This window comes from Struthio camelus, chromosome 5 (assembly GCF_040807025.1).
Source record: "Struthio camelus isolate bStrCam1 chromosome 5, bStrCam1.hap1, whole genome shotgun sequence".
NCBI lineage: Eukaryota > Metazoa > Chordata > Aves > Struthioniformes > Struthionidae > Struthio > Struthio camelus.
In genome coordinates this window covers 60,246,701-60,269,828 of record NC_090946.1, presented here as the reverse complement: position 1 = coordinate 60,269,828, position 23,128 = coordinate 60,246,701, and the positions used below count along the sequence as shown (strand labels likewise).

Genomic DNA, 23,128 nt, shown 5'->3' with positions numbered 1-23,128 from the left:
TCCTGAAAAGATGCCAAGATTGACTATTTCTTTCATTCCAAGGGGAAAAACAAAACAAACTAAATAACTGGAAATATCACAAAAAGAAAGAAACCAGAAGTGGTGACAGTCCAATGGCTCACAGCCATATTTGAACTCAAGCAAATCTGAATTTTATTCTAAAAATTAGAAATTAAACCATTTAAACACTAATGATGAGTTCTAGCTCTAACCCTTACTTCAGAACCATGCTGCAATATTACAAGTGCTTCCACAGTATCTTCATTTCCTTTAAAAGTCAACGACATTCACATTAGGTCCCTATGTTGACCGCTGGCATCCCCCCTATTTACACTTTTCTCTAAGTGCCTGTCAGATGTCAAAAGCTCCTAAGCTCATTCAGATCCAGTCCCTATCCCCAACTCCACTGTGGATTAAGATATAAAATACTGGATACTTATTATGAGCACTGAGTAACATGACCAGCTTCTACTTCTAATAAACTTGCTGTTCTTTTTTTTTTTCTTTTTTTTTTCCTCTTTTTTACAAAAGAAAGAAAAGACCCACCAAACACACCTCCACACCCCAAAAGGTTCTAGTCGTAGTCTTCCAGTTTTCTCAAATAATTCCAGCCTCCCCTTAAAACCACCTTTAGCTAAGTTTCCCTGTGCAAATAAATAAAAACAAACACGCAAAAAAAACACACAGAAACACTGAGATCAACTCTCTCACACCACGTGAGGGTCCAGTCAATTCTCTTTTAACCTTTTCAGTGAGAAGAGTTAATTCTCTATTTCATTCTTTGACCTCTGGCAAGAGTAATACTCCATAGATTAAAAGTGCCATGAAATATTTCTACTATTTTTGAATAACTCTTACTGATATTGAACCCCACAGGACTTGCTGTCCTCCCCTACACTCCCAATACCAAGACTACATTCCATGAGATTCCACTCAGCCAGCTCTACAAAAAACAGAGTACCACAGTTCTTTACCTAAGCAGATTAATTTGGTGAGCGCTGAAGATACTGGAAGCACAAAGTATGAAATAAATGCTATTTTATAGCAACAGCTTTCTTCAAATCCATATTTGGTTAACAGAAACTCGGGTCCAGCACAGACGCAGACCTCTCTATACTCACTATGTGAAGCTGCAGAAAATCACCAAGCCCAGGTGCACTGTCAATCCGAACAAGGATGCCGTCCTTCACCGTTGTGCTGAAGCCCACAGCAAGACGGTCTGTCCTTGTGCTCGGTCTGTCATTAGCTGGCCACGTGTACAGGATGAGACCTCCACTCTTCCCAAAGATATATGTGGCACCAGCTGCAAAACAGATAACCAGACAAGAATGCATTAGTTCACTATTTTAATTATTTATTGGCCAAAGCCAGTAATAATGCTATGGCTTCCAAGAAGAACATAAGCAAGTAAACGCTTATATTAAAGTGGTGAAATTACAGCCTACTACTGGCCAGGCTTCTGACAGTGGATAGGGAAGGTTCTAGAAAAATTAAAAGATAAGATGATACAAATCTGTTTCCAGATCCTACCAGGTAACAGGAGAGGACACCACATACTAAAATCCTTCTAGGTTGTGACAAATGACATTGTGAGCCCTCCTTGATATTGGAATCGATTCTTTATCTGTTGTAAGATACATGAAATGAAGATTTAGACCACCCTCTCCACCTTCTCACATGCATTCTTCCTTCTACAAACTGGTAAGTTTTCTTTTGTGGAGCAATGGCTCTCGAACATGAGACACTAACAAAAAGATATGAAGAAAAAATAGCTTCTATCATACAAACAATATCTATTCCTTCACCATTAGCCTTGCGTCACTAGATTCAGCAACAGACAACGTAATTCCCTCCTTAAGGAAAATTCATCATTCAGATGAGCATGGACTCTAGAAAGATACAAATACTTTCAGTGACGAATCTGAGTGCGTATACATGTTATTCAAAACATCCTCATGTCCCTACATACATAACAGAAGGGGAACTGCAAAAAAAGTTTTACGTCACTCAAGACAGGTTCACTGTACATATCCTGCTGAACCACATTTCAGGTAGACAAGCAAAGAGCTGATCAGGAATGCACAATTTCATTATTGCTAATATCTGCCCAGACAATGCTATAATACACTTCTTAAACAAAACATCCAAAAATAAACCAAAAAAGACTCACCCCTCTTCAAGAAAAACCCACTAACCACCACATAGCCAAAAAGAAAACCCATACCTTTCAGAAGCGTGGGATTCAAAAGGAATATTTCGCAGCTCTCCTAAAGCCTCGCCTTGTCTTCAGCTAAATATTATCCACAGTGGGAGACCTTCCTCTTCCTTAACACTTCCTAAGACTTTAGTGCATCTAGTCCACATATTTCCAGTATCATTTATTTTTATAAGTAGCTTGGCAATGCCCTCCTTGATCTTACTTTTAGGAACAAGGCCCGAGGTCTCCAGAGCTGAGCATCAGCCTCCTACACTCACAGGTGCCATCTGAGCTCAGTAAGAAAGAAACACAAGTGAGGAATTATTGTCACAAATAAGGAAGCTGAGAAGAAAAGTGTTCAGAGTTCATGTTCTCACTCTTGCTCAGAGTTAGGAGCAGGGTTTTGTTTGAGCTTCTTGAAAAACGTGGCTAAGGACACGGCAAGTAAAACTGCTGTCTTAGACCCAGGATGCACAGGCAGGCCAGGAACACCACCACATCCCGATGCCTCGGCCACTTGCTGCACCTGAGTTTCTAAGCACTTTTTTACCGCAGGTCAGAAGCTACAACAGTAAGTAAAAACACCCAGCTCCCATCACTGCACCAAGCATAAGATATCGGTAGTAAGTTCAGGGGAAGCTGTGTACATTTTCCAATTTATGTTAAGCTATAACCAATGCCAATTTATTTTTCTCGTAAACCAGCAAAATCAAGCAACCTAGACCAGACTAAACATAGTTGGATTTAGAAACAGGTTAGATCATACCTAGGTCATTTTTATGCTTGCCTACAAAGCCACAACTTCACTAAGCTCTTTATGACCCAAATTCCAAATGAATACTACACATTAATACAAATAATTGATACACTTCACCCTCATGTAAGAGGCTTCCTCTAGAAATCTCAGCACACATTACCAAGACAGATGGCAAAATTCAGGCTGGGAACAGAAGAATAGAAGGGGAATGATTTGTGAACAGCTGATACTATGACAGAGTGAAAACGAACCCACACTTCAACTTTCCAGGTCTGGATATACCCACCAGAACATACCCTCAGTAAATTCAAACAAACATGCCTGAAATTGGGATTAGGTAGGAAACATCACTGATAATTCTGAATTAACAAAAGCACACTGGCATATTAGAACAGTGAACATACATCATTTCTGTTTCAGAAAGGTTAGTTCTACAGACTGAACTCAATCTCTTAATTCAGCTTTAGAATTAAGACGGAGGATGCAAGACTATTGCAAAATATGTAGAAAGGGCTTTTCTCCCTCCCCTTCTTTTAAACAAAAACACCTTCCCAAGTGCATCTGCAATTTCTTCAAATTAGTTAGAGATGACTAGGTAGTGAATTATCCATGGCTTCCCTCCACGCACAGGTATTTCACACAGCCCACTACAAACTACATCAGAAACCACTTCCTTCAGTTTATTAGTTTGTTCTAGAAGTTGTGTATTGCATTATACTTTGCTATGCCTCACTTTAGTCTGCAAGGTAAGCCGAGATGAGTTTACTTGGCTTCACGGATTAAAACCCACTTTCCAAAACTATTCCTACAGGAATTATCGTGTCCCTTCCTTTTTTCATACTGGTTATTGGGCCCTTCAGCAGTAAAGATGAGCTAGGAAGAGAATTCTTTGCTATTTATAAATACAATTTCTTTACCTATGTAAGAGCCATTTGGCTGCAGGTAGAGCATGTCAGAGCTCCTGTGAGCACCAATTAGAGCCAATAATACCTTCATAGACCTGCCATAGAACTTAACTGTGTAACGGAGCTCATTTTCTCCTCACGGAGCACAGGCTTTGCTTTTAGGCCTAACTTGAGGAAATTCAGCACTTCAAGTCTGTGCTCAATGATCATTCAGATGTAACAACCCAAAGAACATTACTCAAAATAACCTGTTTACACCAGTCTGAAGGCCTACAGGTGCTGCATCAGCATACAGGTCAGAGTTATCCGCACAGTGACAGATAGTCCAGTGAGTTTACCTGTGTGCAACTGAATACACAACAGTTTGCTGGATATGTCAATGTTCCTTCTCTTCCACTTTGAAGGTGTACAGCAAACCCACTACGCTGCTTGGAAATAGGTGGTATTATTAACAGCATACCAATAAAGTTTTTCCAAAACATGAATAGTCACTCCAGACAGAAAACACAAAGTAAGCAGATATTAAGAGAGAATATTAAGTAGAAGGAAACGGATCAGAATTACTATCACATTGTGACCACACTGAAAAACAACATTGACTTAAATGTTTATATTTGACTGCAGCACCCATGAGTTTATGGGTTTAAAAACCTTAAGAGAAGCGAACAGAAAAACAGTACAATTACAGCCTTGGACTTCATGAGAGAAGATTTCACCTTCTTCGAACCCAATCAGGTTCTGACACCTTTACCTAGTTGGCCCTGCTTTAAGCTGGGGAGAATGATCAGGCTGCACTAGTTCACCTCCAGACGTTCCTTCCAATCTTAATTATTCTACAGGTCACCAAAATGCCACAAAAAAAAGCTAGTTACTGGTTTAAGTGAAGCATTCATTAACTTTAAAAAAAAAAAAGAGAGAGAGAGAGAGAGAGAGAGAGAGAGAGGAGAGAGGGAGGGAGGGAGGGAGGGGGGTGGGGAGGGGGAGGGATGAAATTAAAGTCTGTTCAACCTGAGATCTTTTCTCTCCACTTAAGCTTTATTACAGACTCCTTCATGACACAAGAGCACATGCGTTTTCTTGCAGGACACTACTCCAGACAGAGAATGGATAATACCCTGTTAATGAGGAGCCATTTGATATTTAGTTTCTCCTAATCATTCAATATTTAATTATACACCTCTTATTAAATAAAACTCCAACCATTCCCTGAAAAATTTGAGGGATTGATTAACTCTATGGTATTTATGATCACAGTTTCTTATTACTTCCAATATATTATTTACACTTTTCAAAAACACTGAGGAAATAAGAGGCCAACATTCTCTCCCACTCAGCTGCGAGAAGTCCAGCTTCTCACAGTGCCCTAGGCTAGACCATGTTTACTGCACCAATGTGCAAGAACGGACAGGAGCAGAATATGCTCAGCTACTCTGCTGGGACGCCGCATGTGAAATTCCGGCAACTTTGCCGGAACTCAGAGAAACCAAGAAATTATTTGCTGAGGAAACACTCCCTGGAGATCTGAGCTACTAAGACACCACCTCTGTTTAGCATAAACAAAGCTGCAGTTTGCTATAAACTTACAGCTTGGTGAAATGGCAGTTGATATATCCCCAAAATGACATATTATAGGTATAAACGTAGTGTTTAGAGGTATCAAATTTGAGAGATACTAACCTGTTGCAACACACCTGACAATGCAGTTGCTGAAAGCTGCTATGTTTAGCTTGGACAACTTAGGTATTTTGCTAGCTGTATTCATAGACAGAGCTGATAGAACAGGCTGAAGCAAAAACTCACCGTGGAAACATTCCTTAACAGAAAAATTATGAGCAATGCTATTAGCCATAGCAAACAAAACCTCCTAGTCAGTTAAGAAATTTTTAGTTAAAGTTGCCACCTCCACCTATTAATTTTTGATCGGTATCACTTCTCCTAATCATTGCCCAAAATCTTCAAGAATCAATCTTAAGGAAGAGTATTCTCCAATCAACATAAAACTGTAGCAGCTATATGCTGCCTAAAACTTATCTTGTAAAGCAGTAGAGAAAAACTCTGCCACATTTGGACAAAATATAACTTCTTTTGTGCCTTAGGGATCCTTTAAATCTCCTCACATCATATCTCCTCACATCACCCTCTCAATTTATTTGCATCTACTAAGCCATCTACAGTCCATTTTGTCTCAGCTATACTAACTCTAGCACGTAACAGTTTCACTATGACCATAAAAATGCAACATTTGACAAATATTATAAGGCTTCCATGCATAAACACTGTTAACTGGGAGTAACTGTGCATGAATATACCTACACACTAGTTGTAATTTTCATGCTAAAAAGAGGATTGTTACAACAAAAAAGTACAAGAAAACCAGGACAGTTTAAAAGCTGGTCAGCTACCTGCGTTAACATAACAACATTTCTTTCCAGGGTCTTGCACCCTTTCGTGACAACATATAGATCTGATCATGCCGGTAATTCACCACAAGATATGAAGACTATAAACCTAATGATAATATCTTTCTACCTAAAATAACATGCAGGACACATGGCATGTGCCTTTCCCTCAATTATTATGTTTTTATGTTTTGACATAGAATTCTAAAACAAGTATATATGATACTGTTTTTTTCTTAATATTTCTGCAAAAACAAGTTTTCAGTCCTTTTCCATTTCCTAGTAAGGGGACAACTAGAAGACATGCAATTTTTAAATTCAAAGATTTAGAAGAATATGAACATAGTAACTCTACTGCATCTATTGCTACTTTTTGTTTGTTTGTTTGTTTTTCTTCTTCTCACGGCTACTTTATAGCACTACTATATATTTTCTGCTTAGTCCAGTAGTTCAGATGAGTCACTTGGCGCACTTCATATGCTGGTGCAAAGGTCCTATCATATTTATTAGTAATTATGATCTGCTGCTTTCTAACAAGAAGCTATCAGTGCAGCTAAAGGAACACTTACAGTGATGAGATTTTGTTCTTCTTGGGAAGAAAATGAAGTTCAGCTTATTTTCAAGTAATATTTTCAAAGGATAGAAGCAGTAGTACATCGTAAGGGACTCTGGGTAATTACAGGAGTGAAACAAGACCCAATTAACATCATGAAGGAGACCTTGGTAACAACTGTACTTTTAAAGGGACAATTAAATGACAAAGACCTGATGACTGCTTATGCAGATTTTAAAGACTCCCACAAAGTCTCAACAAGGGTGAAGTTCTAACAAATTCTCAGAGATAAGAGTGACTTATATCTCGTAATATATGAGCTGCAGAATTCAGATACAGTTTCCATCACCAGAAAGGGCACTAGTAAGCATATGTAAAAGACAGTACTAGCATGAGTGTGTGCTGGGGGAGATGAGGCATACTGTCCACAGAAACTCGGTAAAGATATGAAATTTGCTCTAGCAGGAAGCATCATTATACATTCAGTTAATGTAAAAGTAGCTCCCAGAAACATGGTAGAGCATGCTATTCTGCCCTAATAGTAAGCAGAGATGGACAAAGTAACAAGAGAGATCAGCAAAGACCAGTTTCCTCTAATGACTAATAGAAGACTGATAAAATAGACTGGAGGTTTTGCCTGAGATAGGTCTGAGGAAAGCCTCAAAGGAGCCTTCAGGTTTTTGCCCAATATTTCTGTGTCTCAAAATAGGAAGTGGGAGTTGATCAGATTAATCGGACCACTGCCCCAAGGATTAAGTATCCTCTTCTATGTGTTTGCAGCTTAAGATGAATTTCTGCATGTTTGACCACTCAGTCCCCAGTCAGAAAAGCTGCTTCACAGCTCTTCAGGCCTTAATCCTGTCAGACTGTTCAACATGTTACTTACTTATACCAGCTACCTATTAATACTCTTGAGGGAAAGGCGCCACACTTTAAACACCAATTCTAGGGGTGAGTTAAACCAAACAATACAAGCTGTACAAACTAGAAAGGAGCACCTGGACTTTCATAAAATGCTTCTGACTATTTATTGCTCTCCAAAAGTTTATTATGCAGCAACACAGACAATAAAACATCAGTTGGTACCAGCGCATTGTCAAAAGTACGTGCACTGGCTGAGGAAAAATGAAGCTTCTGCCAGCTGTTTTTCTAACTCACTCCTTCTGGCACATCAAACATGCTGCACATCCTCTATGCAATTTCAACTTTTCTGTAGCAGAATTTGTTTGGAGTAAAAAATTAAGAATGATAAAAGAATATTTTTATACAGTCAAAGATTCACCAACAGTGTTCAAATGCATGAACACCATCAAGAGTGGTGGAAAGAGGTAAAATTTATACCTAGTTTTGCAATAAACTACCAAATAGCATGGACAATTTGAGTGACTGTTCATTACTTAATCATTTGAAATGAGCCAACTCTAGGTGTGTTGAAACAACTATATTGTCTAGAGATGTCCTATTAGGTATTTCCAATTTCCATCTCCTGTGATAAACAATTTTCAGTAATTTCCATGAATATTACCTACTAAATGCATCACATACAGGTTCTTTGCTGCTTTACTAGATACATAGTAACATCTCTAACTACTCATACGTGTTTGGGGGGGGGGGGGCGGGAAGTGATCCGTGGTAAGTATTACCATTTAAAAAATAAAAAAAAATAAAAAAAAAAGACACACACAACACAGTTTTTCCTGAGGAAAAACTTCTTTACTGTGAGGGTGCCTGAGCACTGGCACAGGTTGCCCAGAGAGGCTGTGGAGTCTCCTTCCCTGGAGATACTCAAAAGCCGCCGGGACGCAATCCTGTGCAATGTGCTCTAGGTGACCCTGCTTGAGCGGGGGGGTTGGACTAGATGATCTCCAGAGGTCCCTTCCAACCTCAACCATTTTGTGATTCTGTGATAAAGTTATGCCTGCATCAAACATTTGTTTCATCATAAGGAAAGCTATCTTCAAGTGAATGAGTTTCATAAGTGACTCAACTGTATGAGTTACTATTACCTAATAAAATGAGAATCAAGAAAAATAACAATTGATCAAAAAAAGAAGGGATCTGACTAAATTTTTAAGACTTAGAAACAGTTTTAAAAGAAAGTGAGACATTAACAGCACTAGTATGAAATAGCATGCCAGCCCTATTCTTTCTGCCCTCTCATATTTGTCAAGGCATCAGAGTCTCAACTGCAACCATTTTTGCTAGTCCCACTATAAGCTGTCATTCCGTTCCCCCCGATCTTAAACTCAAACGCAGTATTGTTCTAGTCTTACTTGACCGCTCTTCCTTTCTCAGTTCATATCATACCAAATCAGAGTTCTTCCTTAGACAATGATGGGTCTGATCTAAAGGTAAGTCAGGACTTGGAAGGGAAAAAAGACAATAGGCTAGAGTACAACATTGACATCTCCTCTACAACCTGCCTTTAGGCATATATAATCAAGGCACATACAGTGTTTGGAATGGCCTGCAAAAATCAGGATAGCCCAAGGATGCCTTTGACTTACCATGACTTGATCACACACAACAAAAAATAGAAGCCTAGTCAAAATTGGGTGCCAGCAACCAGAACTAAAACTTTACTTTTTTCTCAAAACCCCACTCTCTGGTACTTGACGCTGGTCACGTAAGCATGGCACTTGCGCATCTGTACCACTGATGCTGCCCTTTCTCCACTCCACGTTAAAAGAAAAGGTCTATTAATGTAGAGACCTACTTGACAAGAAAGATCAAAGAGGCTTGGAAAAAAGGTTTTAGAAGAACTAATCTGCAATGTCTGCTCCATTTGGCCATTCCAAACGATCTGTCCAAGGAGAAAACAAAGACAAATCTGACACTTTTTGTGAAACGACTGCTGAAACATCCTTTTATTCCTCAAGAGCTTTCAATTGCCTAAGAATGAAAAAACACTTAAAGCCCTGAAAAATGCAAAGCTTCCAGTCTAATCCTTGAAAAAGCAAGCTTCTGTGCTCAAAAGAGTTTTCATGAACTAGCTCTTTTCCCTCCAGGATGCTTGTTCTTTTCTTGACAAACCCTCCAAGACCCAGACTGAACACCACGCTCGACTCACAGTCCCTCACTAAGCTGATGTTCTTTGATATTCAGCTGAAATTCCTTCCCAGCTTTAAAATTTGAAGGAGCTTCTTCTATACAAAAAGGCAGAAGAGTTAGGAAAACTGTAAGATTAACAAAACAGAAGCAGCAATTCAGATCACCTTTGCTTTCTTCACCTTTTTTAACAATAGCAAATTAATACAAGTTACTTTCCCTCCAGTATACATGCATAAGCCAAAAAAATGCACTGGATAGTACACTGCTGTTTATTAGTTACACTCCATTAAAGAGATTGGAAGGGGAAAAAGGAGAGAGGAAGGGAGCATTCTTACTAGACAGTCCAAGATAGAAGGATTTGTAGTTTGAGTGTAAACTAAATCCAGAACCCTGGGAAGGTTGATTTCTTTCCCAAAGCCGAATGTGCCATGTGGCACATTGTGGATGTTGATCACTTCCTCAGAAGCAATTTAGGGATTAGTCGACAACTAAAATGGATTGACGATGACCACAGCCTTATGAAATTAAGCCTAACAGTTTTCAGTTGTAACAGTGTTTTCCAATAATTTCATCCGTGGTTACATAAAAATTGTTATAGTGGTACAGACAAGGAATCATCTAGTCCACTGTCACATCTTCACTGACAGCCCTACGTGGGAACCCAGGGAAGGCACAGGAGAGCAGGCGTATTTCCTTCAAGTACTCACCTAGCTCATGAGCCTTTTCAGTAATTGCCTGAGCCCTCATATGATTTGTTTATGCAATAATCTCAAATTTATCTTATTTCCAAGCACCTACCCAGCCTCTCCTTGAGCTCATTCTGCATTCACAATAACGACTTACAAACCTTTAGCAACGACTTGCACAACTCTGCTACCAACATAGCAAGCTGAACACAGGTCAGCAGCATGCCCCAGCAGCAAAGCAAAACAAAAGCATCTTGCGTTGTATTAACAGGACCACTGTCAGTATATGAAGTGATTACCCCCCCTTAATCGACACTTGCTAGACTGCATCTGGAATAGCATACCCTGTTTGGGCTAGCCCATTCATGATAGACTTTGACAAACTGGATTGAGTTCAGCGGAGGGCCTCAAAGACAGTTGGGGGGCTGAAGTGTCTGCCCTGTGAGGAGAAGCCGAGGGAACAAGGCTTGTTCAGCCTGGAGAAAAGATTACTTTGAGGGGATCTAACTGCAGTTTTGCAGTATCTTCAAGGAGATTATCGAGAAGACGGAGACAGGCTCTTCACTGTGGTGCATGGTAGGAGGACAAAAAGCAACGGGCATAATTTAAAACAAGAGAGATTCTGACTCGATATAAGGAAAAAGCCCGCCCCTGCCCCCGGCCATGAGGAACACTTCAGGTAGTAAAACAGATTGCCCAGCGAGGTTTTGGAGTCTCCATGCAGGGAGGTTTTCAAGACCTTACTACATAAAGCCCTGAGCAACCCAACCTGACCTTGCTCTGAACAGGAGGCTGGATTAGAGACATCCCGAGGTCCCTTCCAATCTGAGTTATTCTATGAGGTGAAGAACAACCACTTAAACTAGCTCATGCTAAATTCCTGCACCAGAAGACAGTTATCTATCCCTATATCTATCCTCTCAATGTCAATCTCGCTTCGTAGACTTATATCATACTATCACTCCCTCACCCTCAAGTCATCTCTCAAAGAGATCACTTGTGTCAAATTCAGTTCTCACACAGCTTTAGGCAGCCGTATGACCGGTATCAGCCTAGAAAAGGTCCACAAGGACAATCCCTCCAGGCCTTTTCTATGCACCATAGGCCATAAAAAACATCCTGTAATAAATACACTTCTCATAACAAATATAGAACTTTCATTACAGAAAGACAAAATACTTAAAACTGCAGTGCGCCAGCAGAGATCAAAAGATGCCAGAAGCTACAACTGAAATAAGGAGTTTGCTGGGTAGAAGTGCCTAGAAAACCTGCAGGGGACACAGAGAGGGAAGAAGAAAAAAAAAGGTGTAAAACCGGAGAATGAAAATGAAACAAGCTAGCAGACATACGGTTTCAAAATGTATGGTGTGCTTCCCCTAAGAGGATCAAGTTTTCCTCCCACAGAATTGTTACACTTAATAGGTCTGGACCTCTACCTACCAAAGGACAAACCTAAACAAAATGCCATCTACTGAATTCAAGATGACATTAAGCTTGTCTTTAAGTCAGATAAGGCTGCCATAATTTTAATTGAAAATTGAATCCTGCAGCATAAAAGGCTGCTTCATTCAAATAAGCACTGTTTGGAGAACATGGCTGCTGTGATAACACTCCATAATAAAGGGAAGGATGGTTATAATACAGACTATTTTGTACCAAAGCTGTTAATAGCTACTGTGATCCTTGCAGGTATTGGGGACCATGTTACCAACTAGTCAGAGGGACTAATGGGTGCAGCTGTGACTAAACTCAGTAGAGGAAAGTGGAAATCTTTCTTAGTTGCATCCTGCTGCCAAAGAGCTGGAGTCTGAACATGATTTCTTATTTGTTGGCATTTCCTGATAAAAGAGCCTAGAGAGAGAATGTCCTTGGAGGAACCCAGAAGGCAGAATGCCAGAGGAGCAGTACTCACACTGCTGTTAGCAGTCAGAAGCACAGCAGGTTTCAGAGCTCGTTTGGGGCCTGGAGGAAGAATACTGATGTTAGTTCACCACAGGAGTTTTACAGAACCTTAATGGTAGCAAAATAGCCTAGATACAGCTCAGGATGGATGCAGACCAGCTTGCTACTATTGATCTCAGCCCATTCAACTCTCTTGCAAAATACTCCCTCCCTCTCTAGTCTTGATCCTCAAGCTATGGCTCATTCAATTAAAACAAATAAACTGCACAACTGCTGTTCCTTCACTTTTGGTTAGTCACTTCAAGTTTAGGAAGCGCAACACCTTAAGGGGCGAGCTTGCACACTACGGATTTTCCCCCGCTCCTCAAGAGGGAGTAATTGTTCATTCTTCCTTACGCATTCGTTCACATTTCCTTACTCACGAGTATTAAAAACAGAAAACATGACTTATATTTACAGTCTTCACAGCAGAAGATCAAACCCCAATTTTCAGGTTTGAGGGCTTGAAAAAAAATTGGGCAACGGTTATTGGCCATCGGATACCCTCCAGAACCGCTGAAGGCAACAGGTTTGCCCAATCTCATAGCTAAGTCAGCAGTAGAGCTGGGAACTGGAAGCAGGTTTTCAAAGACTTTCAAACCTTTTGCTGGCTATTAACATCTTAACTTGAATCAGAAATATGCTTTTCAAGGGTATTTCCTTATCAATCACCACTTGCCAAGCCTTGGGTCACATGAGAGCAGTCTCAGAGTACACAAACTTGACTCAAGTAAAACTAAACTGGAAGATGCAATCCAGCTCCAATAGGTGATCACTACATAGCACCATACTAGAGCTAGCCCAAAGTAAAGCTGCAAAAGTAAAATGCATACAATATGGATATCAGGCCCTTAGTACCAAATTTCAATCCAAAAACCCACTCTCACTGTATCACGCTACTTGTTACTGTAGATATAATCTTCTACGACTAAATGGGACTGTTTTGGTCTATTCGAGGAAAACTAAGTCCAGAATTCTCAGCTTTTTGACCTCACATCAAATATCACATCATTCCTCACAACTCCTGTAATGCCAATAATGGGAAGAAACACTTATTTACAAGCTGGCTGTTCCAAGGACTCTCTAAACTTGCTCAGGGTCATACAAAGCAGGTCTTTGACACTACTGTCCCCGCTGAACAAGATAATAACTCTTCTTTCCTCCCTACTCTCAAAAGGGTATCAAAAGCTAATAAGATAGCATCCTTGAAGTATTCTGTGAGTGATATACAACTTCTCTTGCCATAGTCTTCCCTTTTCACAACCATGAAAGGAAAGTCTCCATTAAGAGAAGTGCACCTATGTGAGTGTTATACAGGCAATCTGTTAAAGAGTACTGTGCAAAAGTAAAAGACAAGTGTAATGGTTGTTTAATCATTCTCCCCATGAAGTGCCAATTCTTTAGTCTCTTATGACATTCATGAATGATGCAGAGGGCTAGTATGATGAATGCAGAGCAATTCCGACTGACAGATACTTTTAGAGAATTTATATCCTTCCCCCACTCCCAGGACAAAAGGGCTCTTGAGCCGAGTTATCGTTTGTTCCATGAGAGGATTTACAGTCTTGCCAGCAACTCCTTTTACCTTACGCTGTAAAGCATTTATTTTGAAATACTGATTGTGATCATTCAAGAACAACTGTATCTTAAGAAAGTCAGCAGGAGAGAGGGGAAGCGGGGGAAAAGAGAAAAAAAAAAAAAGTCAGAGCAGGTGTGAATAACTAGCTCACCTTGACCTGGGACTTGATTGCCCTCAGCCAGTTTGCTTCATGTCTTTGGTATCAGTTCTATCCTAGCATCCTCTACTATCCTAATTGCAGACATCTGGGACAAGGGAGACATCTAACCTCTCATGCCTGGTGGGGGAGAGGGCGTGCTGCAAACAAGCTAGTCCTTTCTGAGCATTTCACTAGAAAGCTCCTTTGCCATGCATCAGCTTTTGCATTACACTAGAGCAGCCTACATCTTGCAGGAACTTGCACCAGCGTCGCAGGCAGCAAGTTCTCCTGCACGGGATTCATTGGAATAGCAGCCTCTGGGTCCCATCTGGGGAAGCAGAGCTAAACAAATGGATAACAATGCAGCCTTAGCAGTACTGGGTGACTAAGGTATTCCTGTTGCCACAATGAACACATCACCATCAAACAAAGGTTATGCACATGAGGCATTTTGGCCTTGCAAAAGCCAACAGCCAACACTGCTTCCCTCCAGCAGAGACTGCCGGGGGCTCTTATGGCTTTGATACTCGGTCACTCTTCAAAAGCGAGTATGTGTCAGAATTGCTTCCTGAGAAGTTTAGCAGTTATAATCTAGATTTAAAATGTGTCACCATCATCTCAGAGGCTCAGAGTCTGTGACCTTTATTCACATGGAGCAGTATCTTCACTTGTGTGACATGGCCCAATGAAAGGGCTAGAGGCTGCTCAAATTGATCTAGTGATCATAGTGATTGGCCTATACTTCATTTTGAAAGTATTAGGTGACTTCAGGCACAGCCCTGGCACAGAAACGGTAACTTATTAGGGATATTACAGATATTAATCTTATGTCCTCACAGAGAATATTATCACCTTTACTTATCTATCTAAAATTATGTTTTAATATATTTTTGCACCTATATGCAGTATTTGATCTCAAATGGTCTAGCATTCACACTCTTGAAGAGGGCTTATATAAGCTACAAGGAGGATTTTACCTTGCTCACCTTTGAAAGGCATCTATTATCATACAGCGCTAAGGCAGGTGTTTGCATAGCACCTGCCTCCATTAAGACAGGGAGAAGGGATTTTTTAGTACAGTGAGTGAAGCAGATATTTTTAACGAGTTTTGCTAAAAGGTTTTAGTGAGACAAGTTAAATTAATAAGATTGAAGGAATAGCTAAAAATAGGTAGACCACCTCCCTTAACCTCACCTCGTACTCTCATTGAGAAAGTGTCATCGTTAAAATTTCCTTCACTCAAATACTTTAAACATATACTCATCCCCATCTCCAAGTACTGGCAATCAGTATTTTAGTTTCAGCCTATATTGTTTAACTGTCAATGGCCAGCTATAGTCCCAATAAAATATTTAATTACTAAAACATTTGTCTGGGAGATAACACCAGGATGAGTGCTCTTTTTGGTACAACTTTCAGGGTGCCAAAGGCATACAATTCCACAGAAAGCTCAGTTCTGTGCTTTCTAGGAGGTGAAAAAAAAAGTCTCTCAAATAAGCTGCAAAAATAAATCCCAGTATATCTTTCTTCTCTTCTGTGCTGTAAATGCAAACTATTGATTTGACTCTTGCTCTTTCATGCCTTTCACACACTTCAATAATACAGAGGATTTGCTCTTCATCCTTTCATCTCTAGGTCTGGAATGCCTCTTAAGCCCCAAGTTAAGGGTCACTTATTCTTCCCCACACTGCAATACTCATACCCTACAGAGCACTACAGGTGACAGCTAGAGAGCATGCAAGTAGCACATAATCACCTATCCTCCAGACTTCTTTAGAGGGTGGGAAAGAAAATAAGATAAAGTTTTTATAAACCTGAAGTCTTCAAACTCTACATCACTTATGTTTGGTCTTTTTGAAACATCCTTCTAAGACACATGTACGCATATATGTAAAATAGCCCAGGATGAAAAGCAACTTCCATTGTCTGCACCTTTCATTGAAGTTGAACTGGCAGCACTGAGCAGTGTCTACATGGCTCAGCCATCAGAAACTTCATGAGCTCTCTTTTTGAAGGGGGTATATGGTCCTTCTCACCAGAAATGCCTAGAAACTGAGAATCATAGAATAATTGGAAGGAACCTCTAGAGGTCATCTAGTTCAACTCTCCTCCAACTCAAAGCAGGGCCAAAAAGATCAGATTGCTCAGGACACTGTTCAGTCAAATTATGAACATCCTCAAGGAAGAGGATTCCATAACTTCTCCAGGCAGCTCACACCAGTGTTTGACCACCCTAGTATTAAAATCAGAATTTCCCATATTCCAACTTGTACCTGTTGCCTCTTGTCCTACCATTGTGGTTGTCTGAGAAAAGTCTGTTCATCTACTCTATAACCTCCTAGTTGGGTAGTTAAAAACTACAGTGATATTTTCCTCCTCTGAGAGAAAGGCTAAGCCCTTCTCTCAGCCTCTCCTAATATGTCACATTCTCCAGCCTCCTATCATCTCGGTGGCCCTCTACTAGACTTGCTCCATTGTCAACATCTGTCTCATACAGCAAAGCCCAAACCTGGGCATAGTACACCACATGTAGTCTCACAAGTGCTCACTAAAAGGGAAGAATGCACTCCCTCAACCTGCTGGCTGCACTCTTGCAAAGACAGACCACTAAAGATGGCCTTCTTTGCTGCAACGGCACACTGCTGATTCACATTTAAACTGGTTGTACACCTTTTCTGCAAAGCCAGAAATTCCTTTCAGTCAGCACCCAACCTGTCCTGTTGCACAGGCAATCTCCATCTCAGATGTAGGATTTGGCATTTACCTTTGTTGCACTTTGAGACTCATGCTGGTCCATTTCTCCAACCTGTTAAGGTCCCTCTGAATAACAACCTTGCCCTCCAGCACATCAGCTGCTCCTCCCGGTTTGGTACCATCTGCAAACTTGCTGAGAGCACTCTCAGTGTGGATAGCTCATCAGTGTAGACATTAAACAGTACTTGCACCAGTAGCAATCCCTGAGGGACATCACTAGTCAACAGATGCCTGTTGGACTTCAGCTTGACCCCTGGGTCTAAGGGCTGTGACTAGTGGCACAACTTTCCACCCACCTTACAGTTTGCTCATCCAGCCAGTATCTCACTACAATTCCACAAGGATATTGTGGAAGACTATGAAAGGCTTTGCTGAAGTTTAAATAAACAACACCCACTGCATTCCCCTTGTCCATAAAGCCAGTCTTATTGTAGACGGCAACAAGGTTGCTCAGGTGCAGTTAGCCCATTTTAAGCCTACACGGGCTATTTCCAGTGAGCTTTTTGTTTTTCCTGTGTGCTTGAAAGGGGCTTCTAGGAGAATTTGCTCTGTAATCTTCCCAGGAACTGAGATTAGGCTGACTGGCCTATAGCTCTCCAGAATCCTCCTTCTTGCTTTCCTTAAAGATAGGCATGGCATTTGCCTTTTTCCAGTTGCATCATCTCATTAATAGCATTTTTATTCTTTATTTCACCTATGTTCTCTCCAAGTATCTCACATCTCTTCACTACATGCATTGAAGATTAGAGCTCCGTGGTGTCGTGTAGCTCTCAGGTCTTAACATTTCTCCTATCCTAGGAAGGATTTCCTACCTTTAAACATCTATCCCATTAAAACAAAACAAAAACCAAAAACAAACAAACAAAACGACCTTCCCTTTTGTCTGCTCAGGAAGTCATTTTCAGTCTCAAGGCCTGCACACAAGCATTACTTCCTCTATTGAAGGGCTTGAACACAGAGAGGCTCCTTTTCCAAGATCATACACTGAATGCATGAAACCTGCTCCTGACTATATTGATTAGCTGTTTCATGAAACAATTTAAGTGCTACTGGTGTTCTGTACACTGTAATACTCTTTTGCAAATCCAGCGAAGTAGTTTACTTACGCATTTATTTACTTTATATCTGGGAACGGGCCTAGTAACCCATTTCATTCATCTGATGTGTTCTCCTATGTCAAGTAAGCCAAATGGACACTCTGATGTAGTACACTTAGAGCTACAAGTTGGCTCTTCAGATGTTGGTGTTCTACCCCAGATCCAGCTCACAGTTCTGCTCCTTTGCTACAGAATATTTTGTTTTCCACAAAATACTGCTATAAGATAATCAAAAAGCCCATAGGAGCTATGATCTCTTCAGGAAGTCCTTCCAAGGTGTCATTATGACAGCTGTGTCTTCCCTTCAATACTACTTAAGTATGGAAATGAATACTTCGAGCAGAAAGAAGGTTCCAGAAAAACCCAGTCTATTTTTAGTGGATGCAGAAGTGCAAGCTGCTATACAGGCTCATCTTTGTTCAAAATGCTCATCAGGATTCTAAAAGGTGGCTTCCATAGAAGGCAACTTTGAAATATACAACATGCTTATACATTAATTCATCCCTTCTAATGTACAGTCAGTTTCCCTGTCACTTTTGCTAATTCTCAAAATTATTTATATTTAAAGAAAAGCCTCTGGTTTCCTTGCTCATTCATTCTCTCCATTTGATTCTCCAGTAAAGTCATAAAATGCTAAATTGCTAAGGTCACAATATTTGGCACAACAAAAATGATGAAACTGTAAACATAAGGAAAGGGAATGATATTCTGATCTTGCACAAGTGTAAGTCTAAAGTAATTCATCTCAGGTAATTCATCTGACTTAATTCAAGTGTATTTAGTATTTAAAAAAAAAAACACATGCTCAGTTACAATGCTTCAAGGCAGCATCTACTTACAGCTTAATTCTTACTCAAATATGATACTTCTCTAACATACTATATGGAGGAAATACTGAGGGGGGGAAAAAAACTGGAAAAAACGTCATTTACATTCTTCAATAACTGCGTATTCCACCAGCAACTCTGACGGATCTTCTCTTTCAAGGCAATCCTCACAAAACACAACTAGAGTAGATTTATACCACCCAAAGTGGAACAGTATAATTGACATTTCTGCCTGGTTACTTTGGCATCAGGCATAGTCTATTGGTAACCAATTACTATCATGGTAGAGCAAGGGAAAAATTGAAAAACCACTATCACTTGCATAGTGGCTAGACCATTCTGCAGAAAAAGTTTAGATATCAAACAAGGCAAAAGAGCTAACAATCTTATCTTCTGATTTAGGTCAAGTGGATATAGGCCGTGAAACAGTTTAAGAAACTATTTAAGTTAATTTACACAGCTGTAGCTATAGTTAAACCAGATAAGTAGTTTAAGTAATACTTTACAGAGAAACATGCACAAATGGTATGCTAGTTCAGTCCAAAGTAGCCTTCTCTCACTTGTCTCCTTGCTGAAAAATCAAACAATCCAGATATTTACCAACTATAACCACGCTCACTTTGAGAATCGTAAAAACTATTGCTTACACACATTTCTGTATCCAGAGCTAATAATGATTCACAACCTAGCAGCTCCCTTAGCCACTGCTGAAAGGGTGAGTTAGCTGAAAAATAGTATCAATTGAATATCTCCCGTAATATTTGTAGATGCATCACGCTTCCTTGCTTTCCATATACAATGGAACATGAAAAAGCTCTTTGGAGGGTAGGAAAGCACTGGATTTCTTGACACACCTCTGAGGATCAGCTTTGCAGAAACACCAAGAAGTCAAGACAAGCCGCATGAAGAAAATAGCAGCATTTCCCTCCGCTCCCCGAAAGTTGCCATATAAATTCCCAAAAGCACATGTCTCAGGCTGCCATGAGGGTGGCAATCCTATATACTTGCCCAGGTAACTAGAAATTCAAGAACCTCCCTCCCTCCCCCAATTTTAACAGAATGCCAGTGCCTTGCTTAACATGTTTATGGGAGAGCATGAATTTCAAGCATCAGATTATCACTCAGGCCTTACTTTAAATTGTACAGATTCCCATTACTAAGTACTATGTAAATTGAGAAACTGCATTTGAGTGTGCTTTCTTACTGCAAGCATATTGGCACAAATCTTTTTTATTAGAAGCAGGAAGGCTAGAGAGGTAGCTTCATTCAACATAATAGCAAAACTCACTTTTACTTCTCCAGCAACACCAACATCATATATTTTTGCACTCATGTTTATTGCTCCTTTCCTGCTATTCTTTGTGAGTGGAAAGGAAGAATAATCTCAATACTCTTGCCTCCAAATCTTCTCAAACAACAGATCTTCAACAAGACCCACAAGAAGCGAGTTATGAAATGATGGCTAGGACAAGCGGTATTTAATCAGAGAACAGTGTCTGAGAGTTCCTAGTTACCTGTGTATACCACTTAAGGTTGGTCATTGATTAGACTCTCTAGAGCCTATTGCAATAAAATCCAAATAAAAACATTTCTATTTTAAAATAAACCCTTTTCAGCGTTATGAAATCACACTCCTCTTGCTTCCAGGCACACAGTTACCGCAGCTCCTATTTTTCCTTTGTTTTTCCTTCTGTAGCTTACTACATCTGTTTGCATCTGGTTTGACATTACAGAGTAATATCTCCAATGCAGCAGCAGAGATTTTTCACCTGTTTGTTCAGCACTAGCCCACGGGGATCCCAAACTGTAATAGGGGTCTTTGGCTACCACCACTATACAAACTGGTCAACATCAGGGTAAGCCAGTGATGTTGAGACAGAAAAAAAATGCACACTTTTAAGATGTCTATTAACTTGAACTCAACAAATTAACTTTTTTTAATTTGAGGAGAAAGTAGCGTTGGCTAACCACACCCCTTTCTGCTCCAGTACAAGTTATCCAGGACTAAAAGGACTGACTGATAAGCTATATACACAGTATATTACTTTTAAAATCTTATTTATCTTAAGGAATGTGTTTTAAAGATGTGTATTGTGAGAATGGAGATAAATGAGATGAAACTGAAAAAGTCAGCTGAATAAATAAATAATAATAAAAATTTAAGAGCTCCCCCCTCCATTTCTGAAGTGGGCTTCCACATGACCATCTTTCTTGTTTCAAAGCTGCACTACTTAAAGCCTACCAACCACTTTTCTTACCATCAGACAAACAAGAAAAGTCTTGCAGAAGTGTCTAGAAACTTCAACAGCCTTGAAAACTCAGGCCCAACACTACTTCTGCTCCTGGTGACCAACACACACTGCCATATATCTACTGAAAATTTTATACACAGCCTGTCACCATGGCATCCCAACACTGCTCAGATGTGTATTCAAGCTCTTTTCAGGGGCCTATTCAAAGAATGTCACCACCAATGCCCGCCTTCCCCCAAAGGGTCAGGAACCTTTTACTTAGGGGCTTTTGTTTAACTTTGGTTTGGCTGTCCCCTTGCCCCCCACCCCCCAAACTGATGTCTGCCAGAGATATCACCACGGTGACTAAAAGACTTCCTGAGAGGATAACAAACACTAAGTTTTCCTTCAGAGCAGTCTCCAGCTGTTGCAGACTTTCCCCATTTATCTCTTCACAGCCTCAATTAGAGCAATTGCATCTTGGAACTGATTTCCTCCTCCCTCCTACCGAAGAGGCTTTGGTCCACCTGTCAATTGGCATCCTTGCTTCATTACTCGCTGACAGCTCACGATGCCGCTCTGTTCCCTTGGCAAATTACTCCTAATCAATGCCTTCTGTAACATTATCTCCTCAGCTCTGCAACACACAGATGCATCTCCCCTGCACGCTGGGAACAGTGAGCCGTGACTGTTGCCACCCCAAGGAACTCCAGCAGATAAGGACCTTGGCGCATGGGATATTTCCTGGATTTGCTGCTGCCTCGTTCTGGGACACTGGGCAAGTTCGAGAGTCCATCTCCCTTTTTTGCAAAGCAGAGAGAAATGCTTCTCCAGCTTTACCAGGTGCTTGGAGACATGCTGATGGAAGAACACTTAATTACTCAGAATGGAAATGCCTTTGGCAAGGAGCAAGTAAACAAGCATGCAGTGTTAATAAACACTGCAATATTAAGGTTAACTTACTTTGCCCACAGTGAACTCCCTAATGATGATTTGTTGTATTTTTAAATCAGTTACCCCACCACACAACTCCTTTAATTCCTGGTGTTCATCCCCTTCCCTTATGTCAATAAGCTGAAATATAAAATACTGCAGAAGGAAGGTCACCCATTCCATACCCAGAGCCAGAGAGTCTTCACAACTTTTCTGCATCATCTAGGGAACTTTTATCACATTAAGTGGACCAGGCTAGCTGATCTGGAGAAAACAGAAAAGGCTAAAGTCGTCATGCAGTGTGACTTAGACCAAAGACTAATATAACTTGCTCTACCAGCAGGTGGATGTTGTTGCACCCTGCTATTTTAGTATTTTTTTAATGCTGTATTATGTGGTTCTGTACACAGTCTAGAAGACTGCTTTAAGGGTTTTTCTGTACATATTTAAAGTGTCTCCTTTGGTTTGATGCTGTTGACTCTAATGCTACTGGGAAGGAATTACAATTAGGTGTGAAGACACAAGTTTTTTAATAATTTGTCAAAATGCCAAAACACATTGAGGGTACCAGTGAATGCGGATATGACAGGCTCATCAACTGACTGCTTCTAAAGGATGCAAAGCACAAAAGAGCACATTGCTGCTATTTTAAAGGTTTTTCTTTTTTAGTACATTTAGAACCGAATGTTTTCTCAGTGGACGCATCCCTGAATAGGGCATCTGATCACGAGGTAGAGAAGCTACAAAGGTTTCAGCTGAAATGCCTCCAACACCACTGCTATTGAGTCATGAATTTCTGGGTTTTAAGTTCACTTTTCCAGTTGTTTTCACTCCTGGCTCTCCTGGGTGAGGCTGCCAGGAGGACGAGCAATCAGAGTCAGAAGTAATAATGGGAACCGCTAAATGAATTCCTGGTACACCAATTTTTGTCTCTGTTCTGCACAGGCACAGCACTAAGCCTTCATGGGTTAATATAATACCATGGAGCAGTATTCATTCAGCCTGCTTATTATCTGCAAGTAAGCAGTTTTCTTCTACACTGTAGAACATCACAGAACTCAGTGATAAATAGAAAGGTC

The 23,128-nt window shown here is 40.3% G+C and overlaps 1 protein-coding gene across 4 annotated transcripts in view; it reads right to left on the bottom strand.

Moving 5' to 3' along the window:
- The window catches only part of NRXN3 (neurexin 3), a 1,027,384-nt gene that overhangs the window by 261,673 nt on the left and 742,583 nt on the right, over positions 1-23,128 (bottom strand). For all 4 annotated transcript variants that reach the window (XM_068946691.1, XM_068946692.1, XM_068946693.1 and 1 more), the window contains one exon: positions 1,122-1,303. In XM_068946691.1, coding sequence (XP_068802792.1) covers positions 1,122-1,303 — 182 coding nt within the window. The remainder of the gene's footprint in view (positions 1-1,121; positions 1,304-23,128) is intronic.